The sequence below is a fragment of the Diaporthe citri genome (genome assembly GCF_014595645.1).
Source record: "Diaporthe citri strain NFHF-8-4 chromosome Unknown scaffold_8, whole genome shotgun sequence".
NCBI lineage: Eukaryota > Fungi > Ascomycota > Sordariomycetes > Diaporthales > Diaporthaceae > Diaporthe > Diaporthe citri.
In genome coordinates this window covers 1,550,706-1,570,010 of record NW_025064853.1, presented here as the reverse complement: position 1 = coordinate 1,570,010, position 19,305 = coordinate 1,550,706, and the positions used below count along the sequence as shown (strand labels likewise).

The 19,305-nt window shown below is 55.5% G+C and overlaps 5 protein-coding genes across 5 annotated transcripts; 3 read left to right on the top strand and 2 right to left on the bottom strand.

Moving 5' to 3' along the window:
* Nucleotides 1-248: 248 nt before the first annotated feature.
* Nucleotides 249-3,545, top strand: INS49_014797 (uncharacterized protein; the record flags this gene model as incomplete). The annotated part of the gene is made up of 4 exons (XM_043175486.1): nt 249-592; nt 912-1,147; nt 1,409-1,881; nt 1,956-3,545. The coding sequence occupies 4 exons, from the start codon at nt 249-251 to the stop codon at nt 3,543-3,545; spliced, it is 2,643 nt and encodes an 880-aa protein (XP_043020443.1).
* Nucleotides 3,546-6,313: 2,768 nt separating this feature from the next.
* Nucleotides 6,314-8,963, top strand: INS49_014796 (uncharacterized protein; the record flags this gene model as incomplete). Its single annotated transcript, XM_043175485.1, has 2 exons — nt 6,314-8,181; nt 8,450-8,963. The coding sequence occupies 2 exons, from the start codon at nt 6,314-6,316 to the stop codon at nt 8,961-8,963; spliced, it is 2,382 nt and encodes a 793-aa protein (XP_043020442.1).
* A 1,126-nt stretch (nt 8,964-10,089) lies between these two features.
* On the top strand, nt 10,090-11,000 carry INS49_014795 (uncharacterized protein; the record flags this gene model as incomplete). The annotated part of the gene is made up of 2 exons (XM_043175484.1): nt 10,090-10,129; nt 10,198-11,000. The coding sequence occupies 2 exons, from the start codon at nt 10,090-10,092 to the stop codon at nt 10,998-11,000; spliced, it is 843 nt and encodes a 280-aa protein (XP_043020441.1).
* A 1,011-nt stretch (nt 11,001-12,011) lies between these two features.
* On the bottom strand, nt 12,012-13,938 carry INS49_014794 (uncharacterized protein; the record flags this gene model as incomplete). The annotated part of the gene is made up of 4 exons (XM_043175483.1): nt 12,012-12,770; nt 12,843-13,164; nt 13,265-13,475; nt 13,584-13,938. The coding sequence occupies 4 exons, from the start codon at nt 13,936-13,938 to the stop codon at nt 12,012-12,014; spliced, it is 1,647 nt and encodes a 548-aa protein (XP_043020440.1).
* Nucleotides 13,939-15,697: 1,759 nt separating this feature from the next.
* INS49_014793 (uncharacterized protein) lies at nt 15,698-18,294 on the bottom strand (the record flags this gene model as incomplete). The annotated part of the gene is made up of 7 exons (XM_043175482.1): nt 15,698-15,786; nt 15,987-16,250; nt 16,408-16,773; nt 17,035-17,864; nt 17,987-18,044; nt 18,104-18,122; nt 18,202-18,294. The coding sequence occupies 7 exons, from the start codon at nt 18,292-18,294 to the stop codon at nt 15,698-15,700; spliced, it is 1,719 nt and encodes a 572-aa protein (XP_043020439.1).
* Between the last annotated feature and the right edge of the window lie 1,011 nt (nt 18,295-19,305).

Below are 19,305 nucleotides of genomic sequence, written 5' to 3'. Positions count from 1 at the left end.
ATGCTGGCTAAGAGGGACCCTGGCATCAACCACACGAGTCGACTTGCTCATCAACACCAGCCCGTGCGGTCTACACACTGAGAAAGAAAAAGAAGAAGACAATTAGAAAGAGGTCCGAGACCACTCGCTACTGGGACTTCTTTGTACATACGAATTGCGGACCCTACTATAGGCCACCACTTCTGCGAACCGATGCACTTGTAAAAGGTGCCCTACTCGACGACAAAAAAAAAAAACCACCATACACAATGGCGAACAGCGAGGCCGGGTTCCACTCCCGCTCCGAGTCGGTCTCGACGCCGGGAGACGGGCCGGCAGACAACCTGGCGGACGTGAACGAGACCACGGCAAACGCGAAGAAGCCCTCCATTTCGTCCACGGCGGACGCGCAGGCCAAGAAGCGGACGGGCTCGACGGCGGATACGAACGACAAGGCCGACAAGGCCAACAAGGTCACCAAGCGGCGGGCGCCGCGGGCGTGTGCGTCCTGCAGGGCACGCAAGGTGCGATGCGACGTGGTCGAGCAGTTCCCCTGCGGGAACTGCCGCTGGGACAATGTCGACTGCATTGTCCACGAGAGCCGCCGGCGGAAGTGAGTGACAACCCCTTTCTCGCGCGCGCAGCATTTCTTGCACCTCCCAAAGTACAAACTGCCCATTCTAGCACATGCTGTGGCACTCTGTATTATTTCCCCCCCTTGACTTTTCCCTGAGCGAGAAGAATATGGCAGCAGCTGGGGGTGCGTCATATTCACATGTGAAATTGTGGTCACATGGAAGCTCCGGGGAAGGGTGAGAGGATGAGGAAGTCGAAGGAAAAAAATGTCTCAGGGTTGCATTCTTGACAGGTTTGGGAGCTGCAAGATGAGATGGCTTGACACGGGACCATGCTAACTGAGCGTGTGCCTGCAGGAAGAAACTCTTCAACGCAACGGCGAGCTCGACAGGGGCTTCGGTGGGCGCAATGCCTGGTGCCGAGGCCCTGCAGCACTTGCAAGGAGGGAGCGCAAACGGCGCTGCTGGTCCGATCAACATCGCCAGTGCAGATCTCAGGAGGCCGAGTAATGTCTCTGCAGCCTCAATGCCTGGCCTCGAGAGTGTCGGGGGCATGTTTGGGAGTGTCGACGGCCAGGTTCCGCCACTGCTCTGTAAGTCTTTGGTGTGTGTGTGTGCGTTGCTCACTCAAATCATTCTCTCACTTACTCACTTACCCACTCACCCGTTGGTGTCTGATCACATCCCACCTGCCCACGCTAGCCTTGCCTTGGTCGCACCTTCCCCCAAGCTTGCCCCCACCCAGCCAACCTGCACAGTCCTGTCCGTCATCTTCACATGCAAATGCCAAGCACACGCATACACAGACCACAACATGATTTTCTGTCCACGAGACCCTTCGCAATGCCCATAAGCTTACACCGAAACAGTCCAGAGGCCTGGCTTCGGCCCAAACGCGAACCCCAGCCAGATCCCCTGGAACCCCGTGCAGCTCTTTGGCAACCGCTTGAGCTACCTGGATGAGCCCAATGAGGTCGACCCTCTGTCGCTCCTGCCGCCCTGGGTCAAGCCATTGCCCGACAGGATCGGCCAGGACGAGATCAGCTACCTCCAGCGCAAGGGCGCCCTGAGCATACCCGACCGTCCGCTGCAGAACGCTCTTCTGCAGGCCTACGTCGAATATGTCCACCCCTACATGCCTCTCCTAGAGCTCTACGACTTCCTGAATGTGATAAACGCCGGCGACGGCCAGGGTGGCCAGATTAGCCTGCTCCTGTACCACGCCGTCCTGTTTGCAGGGTCGGCTTTCGTCAAGAGGAAGGCCTTGGCCGAGCATGGGTACCCCAACCGGAAGGCTGCCCGGAAGATATTCTTCCAGAGGGCCAGGGTGAGTCTCTCTGCCTTGCCTCGCTCGTGCCACGATATCTGGGCTGTGATGACTGGTGCTGACCCCTGATGTAGCTTCTCTATGACTTCGACTACGACTCCGACAGGCTTGTCCTCGTCCAGGCGCTGCTTCTCATGACGTACTGGTACGAGACCCCCGACGACCAGAAGGACACCTGGCACTGGATGGGCGTCGCCATCTCGCTGGCCCACACAATTGGGCTTCACCGGAACCCGGACAACGGCACCATGCCCGTGCGCAAGCAGAAGCTGTGGAAGAGAATGTGGTGGTCGTGTTTCATGCGTGACCGCCTCATCGCACTTGGCATGCGCCGTCCCACCAGGATAAAGGATGAGGACTTCGACGTGCCCATGCTCACGGAGAGTGACTTCGAAATCGAGACTCTGCCCGACGACAACAAACTCCTGCCGCCTGAGTGTACCTTGATACGTAATACAGACATGCAGCGAGAACTTGCCGAGATGTGCGTCCAGAAGGCCAAGCTCTGTGTGCTCATTAGCCACATGCTCAAGGCTCAGTACTCGGTTCTCATCCGTGACCGGCTTCAGCCCGAACGCACCAACACCACCATGATGCTCTTCCCGAACAAATCGCTTGACAACCTGGAGTCTGTGCAGCAGGTCGACAGAGAGCTCGCTGCCTGGTCCACTGCGCTCCCACCGTCGTGCCAGTACCGGCCGCTGGTGCGGGCAGACGTCGAAGGCGGGCGGTCCACCATTGCGGTGCAACGCAACCTCCTGCACATGGTATACCAGACGACAACCTCCGCGCTTCACCGCCCGCTGTTCCTGCCGACGGGGCCCCTGCAGCCGCCGCAGGCGTCCCGGGCCGTCCAGGAGAACTCGCGCGCAAAGGTCAAGAACGCGGCGACACAGATCACGCGCATGGCTGCCGAGATGCACAAGTACCACCTGGACAAGTACCTGCCGACCACGGGCGTGACGGTCGTGCTGCCAGCCATGATTATCCATCTGGTTGAGTACAAGCACCATGACCGTGAGCGGCGTGAGGACGCCCAGAGGGGCTTCGCCCAGTGTATGGAGGTCATGGTGAAGCTGCGCGACATCTACGCGGCAGCGGATTTTGCGGCCGGGTTCCTGGAGCAGGCGCTCAAGAAGGCGGCCATCGAGCTGAACGGCGCCGTGGCGGCCGCAGCTGCCAACGCTGCGACAACGGTGTCGTCGGGTGAGATCAGCGTCGCCACACCATTCGCGCGCCCAGCCACGCCGCCGCCGGATCAGACTGGCCCCGTGGTCACGGCCGCGGAGATGGAGGCATCCAAGTTCGCGTTCCTTGCGGCAGCGGCGTCGACGTCGCCGACCATCGACGGACTACCGCAGCAGCTACCGCCGCAGTCAGTCATCATGGGCGACTCGCCGCCGCACTCGGAGCCAAGCGGGTTGACGCCGTCGAGCGGATCTGAGCACGCACACGCTGACGTGGAGATGACTGACATCAGTGCAATGGACTGGTCGAACGTCGGCGGCGCCGGCCCCGGCATGAACAGCCTGAACCTCGACTTTGACCAGTGGCTGCAGTTCCCAGCCGAGGGTATGAATAACACGGATAACTTCAACATGGGGCTGTTTGACACTGGCGCGGCGTTCGACACGAGTCTTCCGGATATGTTTACACAGACTTGAACGGGACGTTTAGAGCTTGTTGATGGCAGTTCTACAGGGCCCATTGGGCCAGCTGCCGCTGCGCACAGTCCGCGCTGCAAGTCTATACTCAGACTGCACTCCGGGCTAGTCCCTAGTGACGACAACGACGACGATGGCTTTACGTGGACATGGTCCATGGCAGTCGCTGTTTCTTCGCGGAGACGGAAACGACAAAGCTCAGCCCAGAAAGGCTCGGCCTGGAGGATAGAGCACGCGCGATGCCGTGTCAAGTCATTGCAGCGAAGACACGCCACAGGATCAGCAACCTCCTCTTCAACAGAGAATGGTGAGATTCCGCCGGCGACCGAGCCGTTCAGGCCAATTGTCCCCTTAGACTGGAGGGCGGGGGAGCGCATAAGAGAGACGTGACACGTTATCTACATGAGGATCGATTTGATCCCCAGAAGCAGAAGCATGACTGCTATATGACAGGGGCCACATATATTTTGGGCCTATTATAGACAGGGACGCAGAGAAGAATCAGCAAAGATAGCTGTGCGCGAGCGCATTCCGGCAGATATTTGGAGGATATATGATTGATTAGTCGAGAAACAAAACAAAGATACCTCATCATACAAGACTACTACTGTACACCAGCCCCAAACCAAAACTTTGTTTGACTTGAGTGCACACGTTCAGCGTGACAGTTTGATCGGGCAGAAAGCGGTGCAGCGATGTGTGCCGAAACGGCCTCCCATGAAAGTGGGTCTCGATCTGATCGGAAAAGCCATGCCCATGACATTGCCCGGTGCGGGTTGTCAGGGTACTGCTCTGGTGGTTCGCTTGATTATGAGTCGACGATCCGGGTTGCGTGGGTGCACAGCCGGGGAGGCTACCTCCCAATCTGTCTCTGTCTACCGTTTGTTCGTGTTCTCTCGCGTGGTTATGTTGCTAATTGCGTCCCGGAGGGCGTGTTTGGGAACAAGTGGGCACCCTTTCCTTCTCTCTGTTGCTCATGACACCGTTTGACCGTAGTGTGCTGGCCCACTCACCCGACCACCTCTGGATCCGGCCGCCTCCAATTTGCCTCTGATCGTGTGCGCTGGCCCTCCCAACCCCACTGCTTCAGGTACGGTGCCTGACTGATGAGCAGGCGAGGCGAGCCAAGGCACCCGCGGGGCGTACCCACTCATAGCTTACTTTCCCGGCCCTCTCACTCGGCCAGGCGACGCTGTGCACGGTCCAGGCTGCATCATCCCACAGTGTGTCCTGCATGAATGAGCGCAACGGGCACGTCGGCCGAGCCACCAATACACCGTCATGGTGACATGACCCAGCCTCCCTCCACGTATGTCATCGTCGTCGATGGTGGGTGATGAGAGGCATCGTGGACACAGCTGAGGGTCGACTTATTTTGTGTGAGATACACAATTATTGTGCGCAGATAGCCGTGGTGTCGGTCACCTCGGCAAGGCGTACTTATTTTTAATAACGACTACCATTTCAGGGTCCATCAAATCTCCCACTGTGGCCCGCTCATTCAATAAACGGCACTGAGGCGAGCCACCAGGTGGATCCGCGTCCAGGTCGCGAGGTCGCAATGGTGACACGTGCCATCCCTGCACGGCGCCTTCCCCTGCTGCTTGAGCTTGCCTGTTCCAGAAAGCCCACCCCGTCGCGACTTCTGGGCCTGACCTTCCCTGCCCTGCCCTGCCCTGCCAGCCCGCCCGCGTGTTCTCTCTCTCTCTATGGAGCTTGCCTGCTTGCTTTGCGCTGGCAGCTGGCAGCTGCTGGCAGGGGGAGCTGGGGAGAGAGCCGGGCGTGGGCTTGCATAATTCTACCGGGATGGGCGCGAATCCCGCATCGCCGCCAGAGACGAATCATCTTGCACATCGCCCACCTCTCAGCCCTCTCTTGTCTCTCTTGACCTGTCTGTCTGCCACTCATCCAGTCGCTGCAGTCGCTCCTTTCTCCTCTCACGCGTGTCTTACAACACACCTTCAGCTGGTTGCCGCTCGTTTCTGATCTGCGCCCGTGTCTCACATCCAGACCGACCAGCCCCCACTCACTCTCCTGCCTGGCATTGTTCGTCAAGCAGAACACCTCATCTCTGGACCTACTGGCCCTCATCTCTCCCTTGGACCGCCCTGTTTTCACAAACAACACGCCCAAAGGCCCAAGCAAGCCACTTCATCGCTGACTGCTTGCACCGACTGCATCTGCATCTGCATCGCATCGCATCGCATTGCATGGTATTACGTCCAACATCCACACGCCCCTCTCTCTACCGGACTCTGGCCCATCCCCCTGCATCCAGCTTCCAGACCCTGCGGCCTCTCGTGCCTCACGACCCTATCAACCACCACGGCCGAACCCTCATCTTGCCCCGCTGTACAACGAACCGACTCTCGCCGTGCTTTGCTCCGTGTGGCCGCAGCAGCTCCTGCAACTGTCCGTCCGTCTCCGCCGTCGGTCTCGCCCCTGGCCCCCGAGCCGCCCGGTCATCCTTCTGTCATCCACTGCGCGCCATCCACCGCCTGCCTTGTGGACGACCAAAACAGGCCGAGCCGCACATTCTGACAGCAAGCTGGAACAGGCAACGGCCCTTCAGCTCACCAACAGGTTCTGTTGGCCTCTCTCAAACACTCCTTTGAGCTTCAACTATGGGCTTTACTCGGCCTTTCGCTGTCAATCCTTTATTTACCGGGTCATAAAAGCTGGAGCACCTCGACACAGGGCCATGTCTCCTGTGACCGACCACTGCAACGACCACACCATTAACCACACCCTCTGACGAGACCCAAAACATGACCGAACCTTCGATATATCCTCCGCCGGGGGGCCGCCTGCTGCCGTTGAGTCGACAGTATCACTCAACGCCTCAGTCTCCCAAGCACCAGCGCCAAAACTCCGACGACCTCATAACCCGCCTTTCCCCCATGAACGCGATCGACACTTTGCGCGCGCCTAGCGGCCCGCTGAAGTCCTGCATGGACGCGGCGACACCCAGTGAACAGAGCTTTGCGCTGCGGGCCGCCGTGGCCTCAAAAAATATTTACGAATGGCTTGATGAGCTGCGAGACTGGCCCTGGCCCACCGAGGGGGGCCTCGGCTTCCAGGCGCCGAGTTCCACACAGGGCGAGCTTCAGTCGCGCGGCAGAGCCGGCTCGACTGTCGATCTCGCCTCGGAAGACGGAGCCGCGACGTCAAAGCAGGTGTACAACGGAAGCCTGCTGGAATCAGAGATGACGCGGTACGAAACGCGTATTACTGAGATACAGCAAGAGCTAGACAAGCTGGAAATCGAGGACATCAAGAGGCATGTGCTGCACAACCACATCATGCCGCTCTCGAGACCAGGAACTCCGGCAAGCCCTAGCTTCGATCGCCACTTCGGAATGCCCTCACTTTCCTCTTATGTGAAAATGGACGACTTGACAGCCGTGATCACAGCGACGGTTGTGCAGGCGTTGCCGAATCTTTCCAGGCTGTTAAGACTCATGAACGCGTGGAGCGCTCGCTTGACGGTTCTTCGACGCGTTCCTTTGTGGATATCTTTTCTTGCTAATGCTGAGACTGCGCTCAAATCAGCCTGGGCCACCATTGAGCAGGGATCAAAGTCTCATGCACAAGAACCACTTCCAGAGCAGAGCCCTGAGGCAGAGAAGCCCTCACAGCACAATTACGAAGTCACGAAGCTGTCATTAGAGAAGAAAGTTGCGATAGCTGCGCGCTCACTCGACTACATGCTCGACAATCTCGAGGGCCGGGATGACACCCTGCCGGACGAATGGCTTGACCGCATGGAGGCCGTCGAGCGCGAATGCGCGGAATGGACTGCCGCGTACGAGAAAAGGCTCCGAGACGATGAAATGGCCGCTTTGCAGAAGCAGGCGGAAGCCGATAGAGCTGAAAATGCAGCAACAGACGCCGAGCCCGAGGAGCCTGCTACGCCAGGGCCGATTATCCGTGTTGACCATCCCGATGGGTCTGAGTCTCAAGATTTCGGAGACGATGGCCTTGACGACCCTGATCGGCCGAGGCCTAGCGTGGAAAACTATGATGCATTAAGCAGGTCTCCGGTCAATTCTATCACCAATGACCGAGGATCGACGCGAAGCACCACCAGTCCTGCGGCTGACGAGTCAGCATTAAGCATCGACGACCTGGACGCTGACCACCTGTCGTTGGACACTGGCGCTCACGCGCCCGGCTCCGAGAACCACCGGCCAGGTACCGCTGTGTCAGATGCTTCGACCGTCGTTCGCGCACAACCTCGAGACCCATCAATGACTCCGGACCCTTTACCAGTGAACAGCAGCCGCACTTCTCCACATACTCCGCCGAGGGAAACACGATCGACATCGATGCCGGTGGGAGACATGCCGCCAGTTCTTGAGTATCCAGAGGACGAGGAGAGCTCAGAGGACAACTCGTTGGGCTCTTCCTTTAACAGTAACGCAGAGGAGCTCGGAAGTCCTATTGTCCTCAGCCAGGCAAATGGCGAGGATGATCACATGCGTAAGCAGATCAGCCAGATCTTGGAAAACATTCCGGCCAAAATTCAGCTTTCCTCCCGCCCAACCATCAACCACCTCAACCCTCCCGATCTACAGCTGCCATACTCCAAGCCGAGACCTACGGCAGATAGGACTGTTCGCAGCAAATCCAGCATGTCCTCTCGGGCTAGCATGTCATCTCGAGCCAGCACACCATCGTTCATGCTTGCCCCGGCTCCTCGACCACGCCATCAGCGGGGTAACCAAGACATCAAACTGTATCATCTGTCCAGAGCGACTGGGGAGGCTCCCATCAAGCTTTTCATTCGCTGTGTTGGCGAGAACGGCGAAAGAGTTATGGTTCGTGTAGGAGGCGGCTGGGCCGACCTGGGAGAACCTCAAGGAATATGCGATCCACCACGGTCGACGGTCTAACCGAGGTAGCGAAAGCAAGGTGGAGGTGAAGGACATTCCTCGATCCACCAGCGCCCTCAGCACTCGACGGCCATCCGCCAGCCCCTCCATTCGCCCCAGCCCTCCTAGCCGCCCCGGCTCGGCCCTAGACTCAACCAGTCCTATCTACGTCAAAAAGAAGCGACAGCCCAGCGGGGGCGAAGACCTCCTGGGCCCAAGACTGCCTGCAACACCTCTTGCATATGGCAGCCAACGTGCCTCGGAGCCGCCTTCCTCGGGGTCAGGAAGCACCGGCCGCTCGCGATCGAGCTCGCGTCTTAGCTGGGACGAGGAGGACAGCTCGCTTGGCATGGCGGGGCCCAGGGGTATGAGGAAAGACATTCCCCAGGAGAGTCTGGACTGGGTCGAAAGCATCAAGGAGAAGGTGCGGGCCGTTAGTGGCGGCTCGGCTGCACCACCAAGGGACCAGGGCAACGGAAACGGCAAATTCGGCGAATTGGGCAGGGTAGGAGGGACTAAACGGCTGTTCAGGAAGCCCACGTGAGGGCCGGATGGGGTATCGGCCTGGGAAAGGAGATAAGTAGGGTGGGACACACCCGGAAAGGCATCAGGAAGGGCCTCTGTTTTCGGCCCGGATTGCTTCTCATGGACAAAATGGTGTTTTGTTTTTGAGCGGGAAGGTGTTGAGCGTCATTCACCGAGCATGGTCAAATGTGTCACGGCCACGAAGATACCACTTGCTTTTTGCCTTGTTTTGACTCGGGAGGGATCCCTTCTCGGGCAAGTTGGCTTTGTTCATTTGTTTTGTTTGGGTGGGACTTGGGACCTGTCATGGAAATACCCCCTTTTGTTTTGTTTTGTTGGCACCCTTCTGTGCGTGCATAAGCCCATTGCTGGCTGGCGTGTGGGGAGAAGCATCGGCGCGACTGCTGTGCGTCGCTCGCCTGGGAGAATAGAAGTGCATGGCGAGTCTGATAGAATCGACTTGTCTGAACAACCTTCTTGTCTCTACCTGAGAATGTTCTAGATGTGTTCCCGCATAAGTGATTCAATCCAATCATACTATCCAGCCATACATAAAGCAGGACCGGGCAGGACTCTTGCAGCGTTGTATCACAAAACGTTGGCACAGACCCCATGATCACTCACAAGGTGAGCATCCCCGGATCTCATACCAATTTCGCAGTCCGGCATTCTATTTCGGACCATGTGAGCTTCCAATTTTGGTCTTAGGTATCTGTCTGGGATGTGGGCGGTGGTATTTTGGAGACATCCGCGTCGCCATAAGCCCGTCAGCAACTTCGGAGATACCAACAAGCTGCTCAGGAGATGCCAAAGTAAGCCCCATTAACCACTGGTAAAGGCCGATGATGGACTAGGAGATCGGGAATGAAGAAGCTCTCATCACCCTGGGAGTTAACCGATCTTACTTAGGATCGATCCTTTCGTAGGTGTGTAGTGCCCATTGCCGGCGATTAGTGCTAAGTCCGCCTAGCTCCTGGGTCGACTTACACTTATATGCCATCGCTCTTCACATTGGGATCGATGTTCCTTGCTTTCGAACGGACAAGCTTTTAGGAAGCTGCAGGTATTTCCAATTTAGTACCCTACCACCTCGAAGTCAAAGAGAATTTACTGCCAGCCCGAAAGTCCAGGACGTGATATACACCATGGCCACCTCCACCGCGAAGCTCATCTGTCTGATAACAGGTAAGTGAACAACACAAGATAGCATTGTGGCTCTCCGCACCACTCTAACTTACATTCCTATACAACAGGCGCAAACCAAGGCCTAGGTTTCGAAGCAGCCAAGGCCCTGGCGACGTCCCGCCGCGGGCCCAACGGGGAGGCCTACCACGTCCTGGTGGGCAGCCGCGACCTCGCAAAGGGCGAGACAGCCGCGGCCGCCATCAACGCCATCGGCGCCGGCACCGGCGGCTCCGCGGAGGCGATCCAGCTGGACGTCACGGACGCGTCCTCGATCGCCGCGGCGGCGGGAAAGGTCAGGACTGGCCACGGGCGCCTCGACGCGCTGGTCAACAACGCCGGCACGCTGTCGCAGGACCCGGCAGGGGTGGCCGCGGCGCTCAGGGCGGACCTCGAGGTCAACGTGCTCGGCGCCGCGGCCGTGACGGAGGCGTTCCTGCCCCTGCTCCTGGCGCCGAAGGCAGCGGGGGCAGACCCGCGCCTGGTGTTCGTGTCCAGCTCGATGGGCTCCCTAACGGGGGCTGCTGACCCTTCCTCGCGGTACTACCGCTCCGTGCTGGGGACGAGCCCGCTCGAGTACCGGGTCAGCAAGGCGGCGCTGAACATGCTTATGCTCGAGTACTGGAAGCGGTACGGGGCGGAGCCGAGGGTTGCCGTCGATGGGGTTGGTGTTGGCACCAAGGTGCGGGTGTGGAGCGCGGACCCCGGGGCGAACGCGACGGACTTCATGGGGGAGGGCAAGGCTGAGCTGGCGAGGTCGAGGGGGATTCAGGGCCCTGAGGAGGGGGCGAAGGTCCTTGTGGGCTGTGTCGTTGGGGAGAGGGATGGGGAGGAGGGGAGGGTTGTTGGGGCTTATGGTGTTGGGCCTTGGTAGGGGGATCAGTATCAATGCATTCTGTGAGTTCCGGTCCAGGGATTCTTGGGATGTGACTGTGTTCGTGAGAGGGCTACATGGTTGAAAGATGCTGAGCTGTGGTTTTGACTCTGATGAATTTGAAGCGATGTGTTTATGAAACGTTTCTCGACAGCTATTACTGTCTGTGGTGTGTATTTCTAGATAATAGAAGTTGTGTCTTGTGGAAAATGAGCCACTTATCGACGAGATGCTCTTCACCATAAGTGGCGAGATTCCGATGGACTTGACTTCTGTATTACAAAGACATTTTGAAAAATGCACTTATTAAGGCAATATTGCCGAATGTAATTCTGGCAGGATTCTAGGTCTCGATCATCCCATATCATAGACTTTTCGGGAGTGGGTCGACATGTTGCACGGAGTCTCGTTTGACCCGGCGGGCCCGAGCCCGGCACACGTAGGCAGCCCGTCTGATATTTAGCTGGCCTCATATGCGACGAGCTGGCACGATCCACTGAGTCTCGTCGGTTTCGGGTTCAGCCAGAGCAGCCGTTCTTTCATATTAGCTCGCAGTCACAGAAGAGGGAAAACTCCACCAGGAAAGCACTGCAAAACTACCACAGTCAGAGCAGCACGTTGAGAGCAGAACTATCCACATGGACATGCACAAACGATGTTCTTCCGCAGCCGCGATAGAGAGTACAGACCAGCCGCCTGTTAAGCAACAACGCATCGAGAACGCGTTTGGAACATCGCGACCATCACACACCTGGGGACCGCGATGTGTATTTGTGGTCGAGCATGCCAGGGAATACCGCCTCCAGCTTCATAACCGCAACGCGGCTGAAGGGGAAAAGAGAAACTGCGGCATGGTATTCACGAAGGGAAGAGTTTGGATCACTCGGAAGCCATGGAGCAGAAATTTAATAGTAATGAAATGGAGTGGACTGGAGTGTAGGATACTGTATGGACTGGTGCTGGGGCGCTGGCGAGAATAATACCACAACTCTCCGCACCTGAGTAGTGGGACTAGGACTCCTCAAGATGGAGTCCAAGATTGGCATCCTTCGAGAAAACCCTCAGGCCAATCACACAAACGGCGTTCCACGGACCGGCCTCGGCTTTGTCATCATCTTCCTTCTCTTCGTCTTTGGGTTTCTTCTCAACGGGATCCGGATCCTTATCACCCTCGCCTCCAGGACCTGCAGCCAGATCAAGTAGTTGCTTACCTCTTCCGGTGGAACTTGATTCCTCAGTTATCGAGCTGGGTTGTTGTTCTTGCTTGGCTTCATCTTTTGTCTTGGTGTCAGGTTGAACCGTGGCTGGATCAGTACTCTCCGCGGCAGCGTTCCCCTCAGTAGAGGGCGGCACTGTTGATGATGCTTGCTTCACCACCACTTGAATCTTTGTAACTTGCTCCGGAGCCTTGGACTCGCGAATAGGTATCGACTTCTCATCTTTGGCAGTTCCCGAGCTAGATTTCCACTGAGAAGCCTTTAGGTGCGCTCTGTCGTAATTCAACCCGATCTGCTGGAGCTTCCAGGGGTTTGATCCCGCAGCCTTCTTGACCGCTTCTTCGACCAGACTGTTGTCCTTGTGCCTGTAGGCCACAAGCTTGGGAATCAACTCGTACCTCCCAGGCTCAAGTTCAACCTCGGCGCTAATGGATCGTGAGCGGAGTTCTGTGCCGGCAAGCGCAATGTGATCGTCGGATCCGGACTCCCGGAGGAGGAAGTGAAGGTCAAAAGTATACTGCCCCTCCAGACCTTTGTAGTAGCGCTCATCAAGCTGGTTTCCCCACGTTTCATTAGAAATGTGATTATTACAGGAGTTTGGAAAGAAGTGGCATATGAGACTCACCTGCGACAGAGCGAAGACGAAGACACCGGGCTGCGTAATGTCGACAACAAACTTGAAATCGTCAAGGTATGTGGCCATCCATGGGACATTGACACTGGTCCACACCTGCGAATTGTACCAATCGTCTCCATTGAACAGGCGTACCCGATCAAGCAAGTCGAATCGCTTCAGCATGTCCTCGAAGGAAATCCAGAAGACGCCATCGTCACCGAACTTGTGCTTGAGCTTTTCCATCCAGTATTGAGTCCACTCCTTAGAGCCATCGCTCCAAGCGCCGTCCCATTCACCCTTTCCCCTGTAATCTCTAACACCCCAAGGGTTTCTGTTCTGGGATTAGCATTCGGTGTGTGACGCGTTGAAATACAAATGTGATCGTGCTGGCTTTCAACCAAAGAATAGTGCGCAGGAATGAATGACCGTACCTGATGCGAACGAATCTGACACTCTTCCCATTCTCATCTTGGTGCTCGACCGCTTCAAGGACGGTGTAGGCGTGTTGGCTAGTCAAGCCATTCCGTGCATCGGAGTCCCCTCCCTGCGCGCCAGGCGTCGCGATCGTGAAGATGAAATCTTTGTTTGCCCTCAGGAGCTCTTGCCACAGCTTCTCCTTGCTCAAGATCCTGTTCAAATTGACTTCAAACAGTTAGCAAAGTTTCATCGCCTTCAGAGAATATGAAGATTGCTCTCGGAGGGGGCCAAGATCCAAAGGAAAAGACACTATTGTTGCATTGCGCCACTCACTGGTTGTTGCAATTCCACCAGACAAGTCCTCAACCCCCTCGCCGGGCCATCCCCCTTCGATCGACTCATAGTCTCCGTGGACCTTTGCGTATGCTTTCTCAAGCAATGGCAACCATGTCTCGTTCGAATCCTCACACTTCGCATAAAAGAGTGCCTCGGATCCGGTCTGCCTGTGATCCTTCCACTTCTTCGCCTTTTTCCCGCTAGGATCGTATACGGAGGAATATGCGTTGAAGTCCGACTCGATGAGACACAGATTGTCATCCACAATCGTGGAAATCCATTCGCCGTCTCGGAAGAAGACGAAGCCATACACGCCGCATTCTTCGTCGCGAGCCACGCAGATCTTGTCCATGTGGCCGTCACTTATAGAGCTGTCAGTCACCAAATCTGCCCGGCCTCTTTGGGTCCGACGCTACTCACACATTGCACAAGGCAGCAGCAGACGCCACCCACCAACAATCGCCCAGGCATCCTTGTTGTGCATCAGAAGTCCCGAAGCCGTCAATGGTGAACTGAGGCTTTTCGAATATGAAATCCTTTACGCAGTGCGAGTTAGCGATTTTAGAACAGAATACTGAAACACTCTTTGGCAACGGTCCCGTGTGTCTCAAGCCAACTCCTCAGAGGAGATATGATATTTGGATCGTTTCAGAGGCAGGAATGTACTCACAACCCTGTGCACAGATTCCGGGTACGATTTGGGCGGCGGAAGCTCCCGTTCGAGCACTTTGCCGAGAGCTGGCAACGACATTGTCCCGAGTGGATTGATAAGATTCGGGACTGAGCTGAGGACTCCCAACGCGTGCTTTAAGTCGAGCGCATCAATGTTGGGCCCTTCAGAAGCATCATCGTCGACCAATCCCTCCAGGCAGTTGTCTCGGTCTGACTCAAGGTTGAACTCTGGGTCTGACCATTTCTCGTTCATTCGCCTACAACGAACAGCACTTGTCAGCTCTGAGCCCCTATTCATTCACCGGAAAGTCGAGTCACTAAACATGGGAATAGTTCCATGCTTAAGACTTCCCCCCCTGTGGCCTATTCTTACCTGCACTCATTCGCGACACGTTTAACCTTTTTCCTACATTCATCTCTCGCGGCTTCATAGCCCACAGATGTCTTGACATTTCCACGTGTGGGTCCCTTCGAAATCTCCTTTTGGAGCAATTTCACGTGGGCAGCAGGTGGGAGTATGCGAATAACACTTTCGGGCTGTTCGATAGAGAATTCAGCCCAGAAGTCTGCTACAGCCTTCTGGGGTGCCGGTGGTGATTTTCCTTTAGCAGGAGTCCCACTGGGAGGTGCGGAAGAGTCGCTCATCATTGGCAAGGGAGTGATGACAGGGTTCTGAATAGGTCTGGGAGAACAAGAGTAACTTTGAAATCAATCAATACAGGAGTTCTGGAACAGCCGGTTCTTATAGTGGCGTAGGAACTGTCAGAATCGTGTGGCTGGAGCTGTTGGAGAAGAACCACACGCAAGTGCTCATTCACTGCATAGGGCGTGTTTGGCCGGTGTTGTACTCATTGTCAGACAGCAGTGTTGCGCTCTGGCAAAATTGAGAGATATGCTTCTGCTGCCTGCTTCTGCTGCTCTTGTCTGCTGACGCACAAATACCAGTGACCAATGAGAGTCTACACCCTCACATTATCCTGGTCCCATGGGCCAGATGAATCGCCCGACGTGGGCCGAATTGGTTGCCCGAACCTCAGCTCGTCGGGGCAAAGATTCAGCTCCTCGTGTGCAGCTGCAGACTGATTGGAGGAGACGGGGAACTAGGCGCATGACACCGCACTACTACTGCATATTATTGATGAGTGCCCAGACTCGTAACCTGTACCATGCATCACAACCGGTGAGGAGTTCAGAGCCTCGTTGAAGCACTGGACGCGCCAGGTAGCGGGGCAAACATTTCGTGGAGCCTCAAAATTCTTATGAGCACTGCAGATACGGACGCCGGAGCACCGGCAGATAGAGCGGGGCCTCGGACATAGACTGCTGACCAGCTGCCTCGTGTGTCTCGACTGGTCCCAGTAATTTGCCTTACCAACACACTTGAGATCATTCACGCCATGTTATCCAAACACCAGGGTCCTGCCAGAAGAACTGATACACTACAGTCCTTGATAATCTTCAATGATAATCTCAGCGGCTCTCTCCGCGATCCCATAAGTCACGGTCTGCGTGTGCGATGCCACAAGTACTGGAATCTGTGAAACATTAGCAAGCCATCACGGCATCTATTCTTATTGCTTCGAAACTCTGGGACGGATATGGAATGATGGAAAAGAGAGGCTTATACATACGATACTGCATCGACAACTCTAAGATTTGTCGTTCCCCAGACTCTTAGCCGCGGATCGACAACCCCACCGTCTTCCCTAGGTAACATAGCACATGTACCAGAGTAGTGGTATATGGTGCGCATCGCTTTCCGCGCGTACGCGGCCCACTCCTCGTCGGTGCGAACCGCCGAAAGCCCTGGCGCGTACTCGCCGACAAGCAGACTTGCCAGGGGCTCGGTCTGGGCCATCTTGCGCCCGAACTTGGCTGCCTCAACCAGACTCTGCAGGTCATAGGCGTTGGACAAGTACCGGGGATCTATTACTGGGCTCTGGCTGATGTTGGGCGACTGAATGTGCACACTGCCCCGGGTCAAAGGCCGCACTAGGGAAACGGACCGTTAGTCACTCTAGATTTTCACCAGAGGATGTTGGCAATTTGACCGTGGTGCACCATGTAGGAGGAAATCAAGTCAAATACAATCGGGCCGACTCTCCATCAGCTACTGCGGGTGAAGCGAAATCATAGCAGAGTTACTTACTCGCGATTCCGTTAATGTTGACGAAATCAGAGCCATACAGAGGATCATCCGGCGGAGGATAGCTCCCCGTGTTCGTTTTTTCATTCAGTGTTAGCTCTATCTGTGGCACGGAATAATCCGACAGAAATGAAAGCTTTGCTTGGTCGATAACGTTCGTAGAGTTGCCGAAATCTTGAACGGCCAGATCAACTAGTGCGGTGTCATCTCCCAATAGCTGCTTCCAGTTCAGGAATGCAATGGTGGTAAGACCGTCGTCATATCGAGAAGGTTGTCCGTTCTCCCAAAGCGTCAGTTGCTCGGCTGCGTAGGTGGCGTTATATTTGAAGATATCAAGTGACTTGTAGCCAGGTTTCAGTTGATACGAAACTATCAAGCCAACGTGGTCTAAATGTAGTGTTAACAGGATAGTGCCACAATAACTTCAACAACTCAGATGTTGGCTTGTAGATATCCCCTTTAGGTGATGATACAAAAGAGTCGTTCGCAGTTGGGGTACCAGATGTGGGAGATTAAGGTTGCAAAACCTGCTGTTGACGAGTTGTTCAAGATGACAGGGAGCGCCAACACGCCTCACATGTTTGGTAGACTTCACTCAGGAGAGAAATATGCAAAACAATCGGTACTGACCTTGTAAGTTCTCGCCAACACCGGGAAGGTCAACGAGTTGCCCAATACCCACTGCGTCAAGCACGTCTTTCTGTCCGATACCGGAGAGCTCCAGAATTCCCGGGCTTTGAAGCGATCCAGCTGAGAGGATTACCTCCTTCCTTGCTGCAATGACAGACCCGTCCTGCAAGGTGACGCCAGTGGCTACAACACCGTCCTGTGAGGCACGTCTCCCAGACAGACTTGTGTAGGGGGCCTCTAAGTTGATCTTTGCTACACGAGTGGAGAGCAAAAGGTCAAGATTCGATCCGACTCGAGGCAGATATGAGTTGGCGCTGTAAGACCGTGTCCTGTTGTCCGGATTGATACTGCTAGGCTGAAGCATGGTCCCAATGGGTTTGCCGCCGAGAGACTCGAGGTTGTGCGAAAGCCCCAGACTCTCCAGAGTCGGGACCCAGGCCTGGACTGGCTCGGTCCTCTGCCGCGCAACGACATTGTGTATCGGCCCTTGCGTGCCCCTCCCAACGTGACCGTAGTCTTGGCTGTCGATTTCTGTAAAGTTCTCGGACTTGGCCATCCCGGCGAGCATGCTGTCCCAGTTCCAGCCCGGATTCCCGAGCGTCTCCCATACATCATACTCAGGCGCCGAGGCTCGGTTCCACAGCATATAATTCAGGGCAGAGCTGCCTCCTAGAACCTTCCCACGCGTGAGGTTGACCTGACGATCTGCAAGGCCTGACTGGGGCGTGGTGGTGAAATTCCAATCGTATGGCCCGCCGATTGTAGACCCAAACATACCGGGAACATTGATCTTCAGCTCCTCTGGGGCAGCTGGCCCAGCTTCGATCAATCTACACATGTTAGTGAGAGGTAATATGAGCAATGGCGCGATACGGAAGAATGATAATCATGAGCGCCGCTTTTGCAGGAACTTGTGTGTATCAGGAACAAGAATTGAGGAGGTTCGACAAACAAGATGCTGCTGTTCTTCAGCGCCTGGCTCAGTCGAGTTGCGACAGCAGCGCCAGCGGCTGAGGTTTGAAAGTGTTAGTAGACAGGTTGCGTTGATTAGCTTGTTGATTCGACTCACCACCTCCACCAACAACTATCTAGAAGAAAGGTCCACCGTTAATATTGAGCATTTACACAGTACGGGAAATCATCCACAGAGTGCTCAGTCACACTTACATAGTCGTAAGTATTGTTTGCGTACTCAGGTGCTCTCCTGCCAACAGCAGAGGCTGCAGTAGCAAACAGAATCACTTCGAGAGGCACAAACATCTTGGTAGCTGATGTCAAAAATCTTAGACTTGAGGACTTGTCCTGAAAGCTATTGCATGACCGGTCTCGCGCCCAACTTATACATCAGAACTTGTGCCCTGACGAATATTCGGAACCATATCGGAAGCCATGCGGGACCTAGGTGCAGCGGTCGCTTATGTATGGGCTTACTGTGTAACTTCGAGCCGACGAATCAGATGGAGAGGCCTCAATGGCTCGTCAAGTGCTCCAAATGCAGCACACACGTTCGTTCTGTATACAGTATTCCGGTGAGTAAGCCTGGCACTCCATTGACCAATACACCCGGCCTCCGACCAGTCAGACGCTTCTATTGTGTGGAGGTTCCGTCGTGTCTTCAAGTCTTCCGATCTGCAAGTCTACCAAGAGACGTCCCCGCCTCGTAATATCGGGAGTTGTGGTCGAGGTGTGGTGGGATTGAGTGGTCGACTGCTTCAAGCTTGGCACTGCCTCCAACTGGATTGGCCTGTCTTGCAGATACACGCAGATACACCCTGTCTTGCAGATATACCCAAGCCGCGTATTCATGCCCGAGTGTTCAACTAGGTATAATGCTCCGATACTTCCCCCAACTCAACCCAGGACATCAAGTCACACGGAGTTGGACCCGGGTTATGACCGGGTGGGCAAGTCTCCCACGGCAGGGGCCACGGGGTGGCTCTCAGATGTTACTTAGTTTCGTGGGAAATTACCCTCACAGATTTCTGGAAACATTTGCGACAATCTGTGATTTATTCTCAGACCGCTATTGAGGGGTCATGATACTCCCTTTCCTCATACCTCTCAATTTCCGAGGTGATTTGTAGCTGACAACGTATTCCGCCTTGGAATTGCCTCCGTCCAAACAGATTGACCATTTTCTGTGCTACACATGAAGAGGAATAAGCCAGAAGAGACTTCAGGGGATTAAGAAATTCAATCAGCCCAAATGCCGTTTCCAATCTATTTGTGTAAATTCTCCGTGAAGCTCACCGTGGTCGATGAATTCTAATA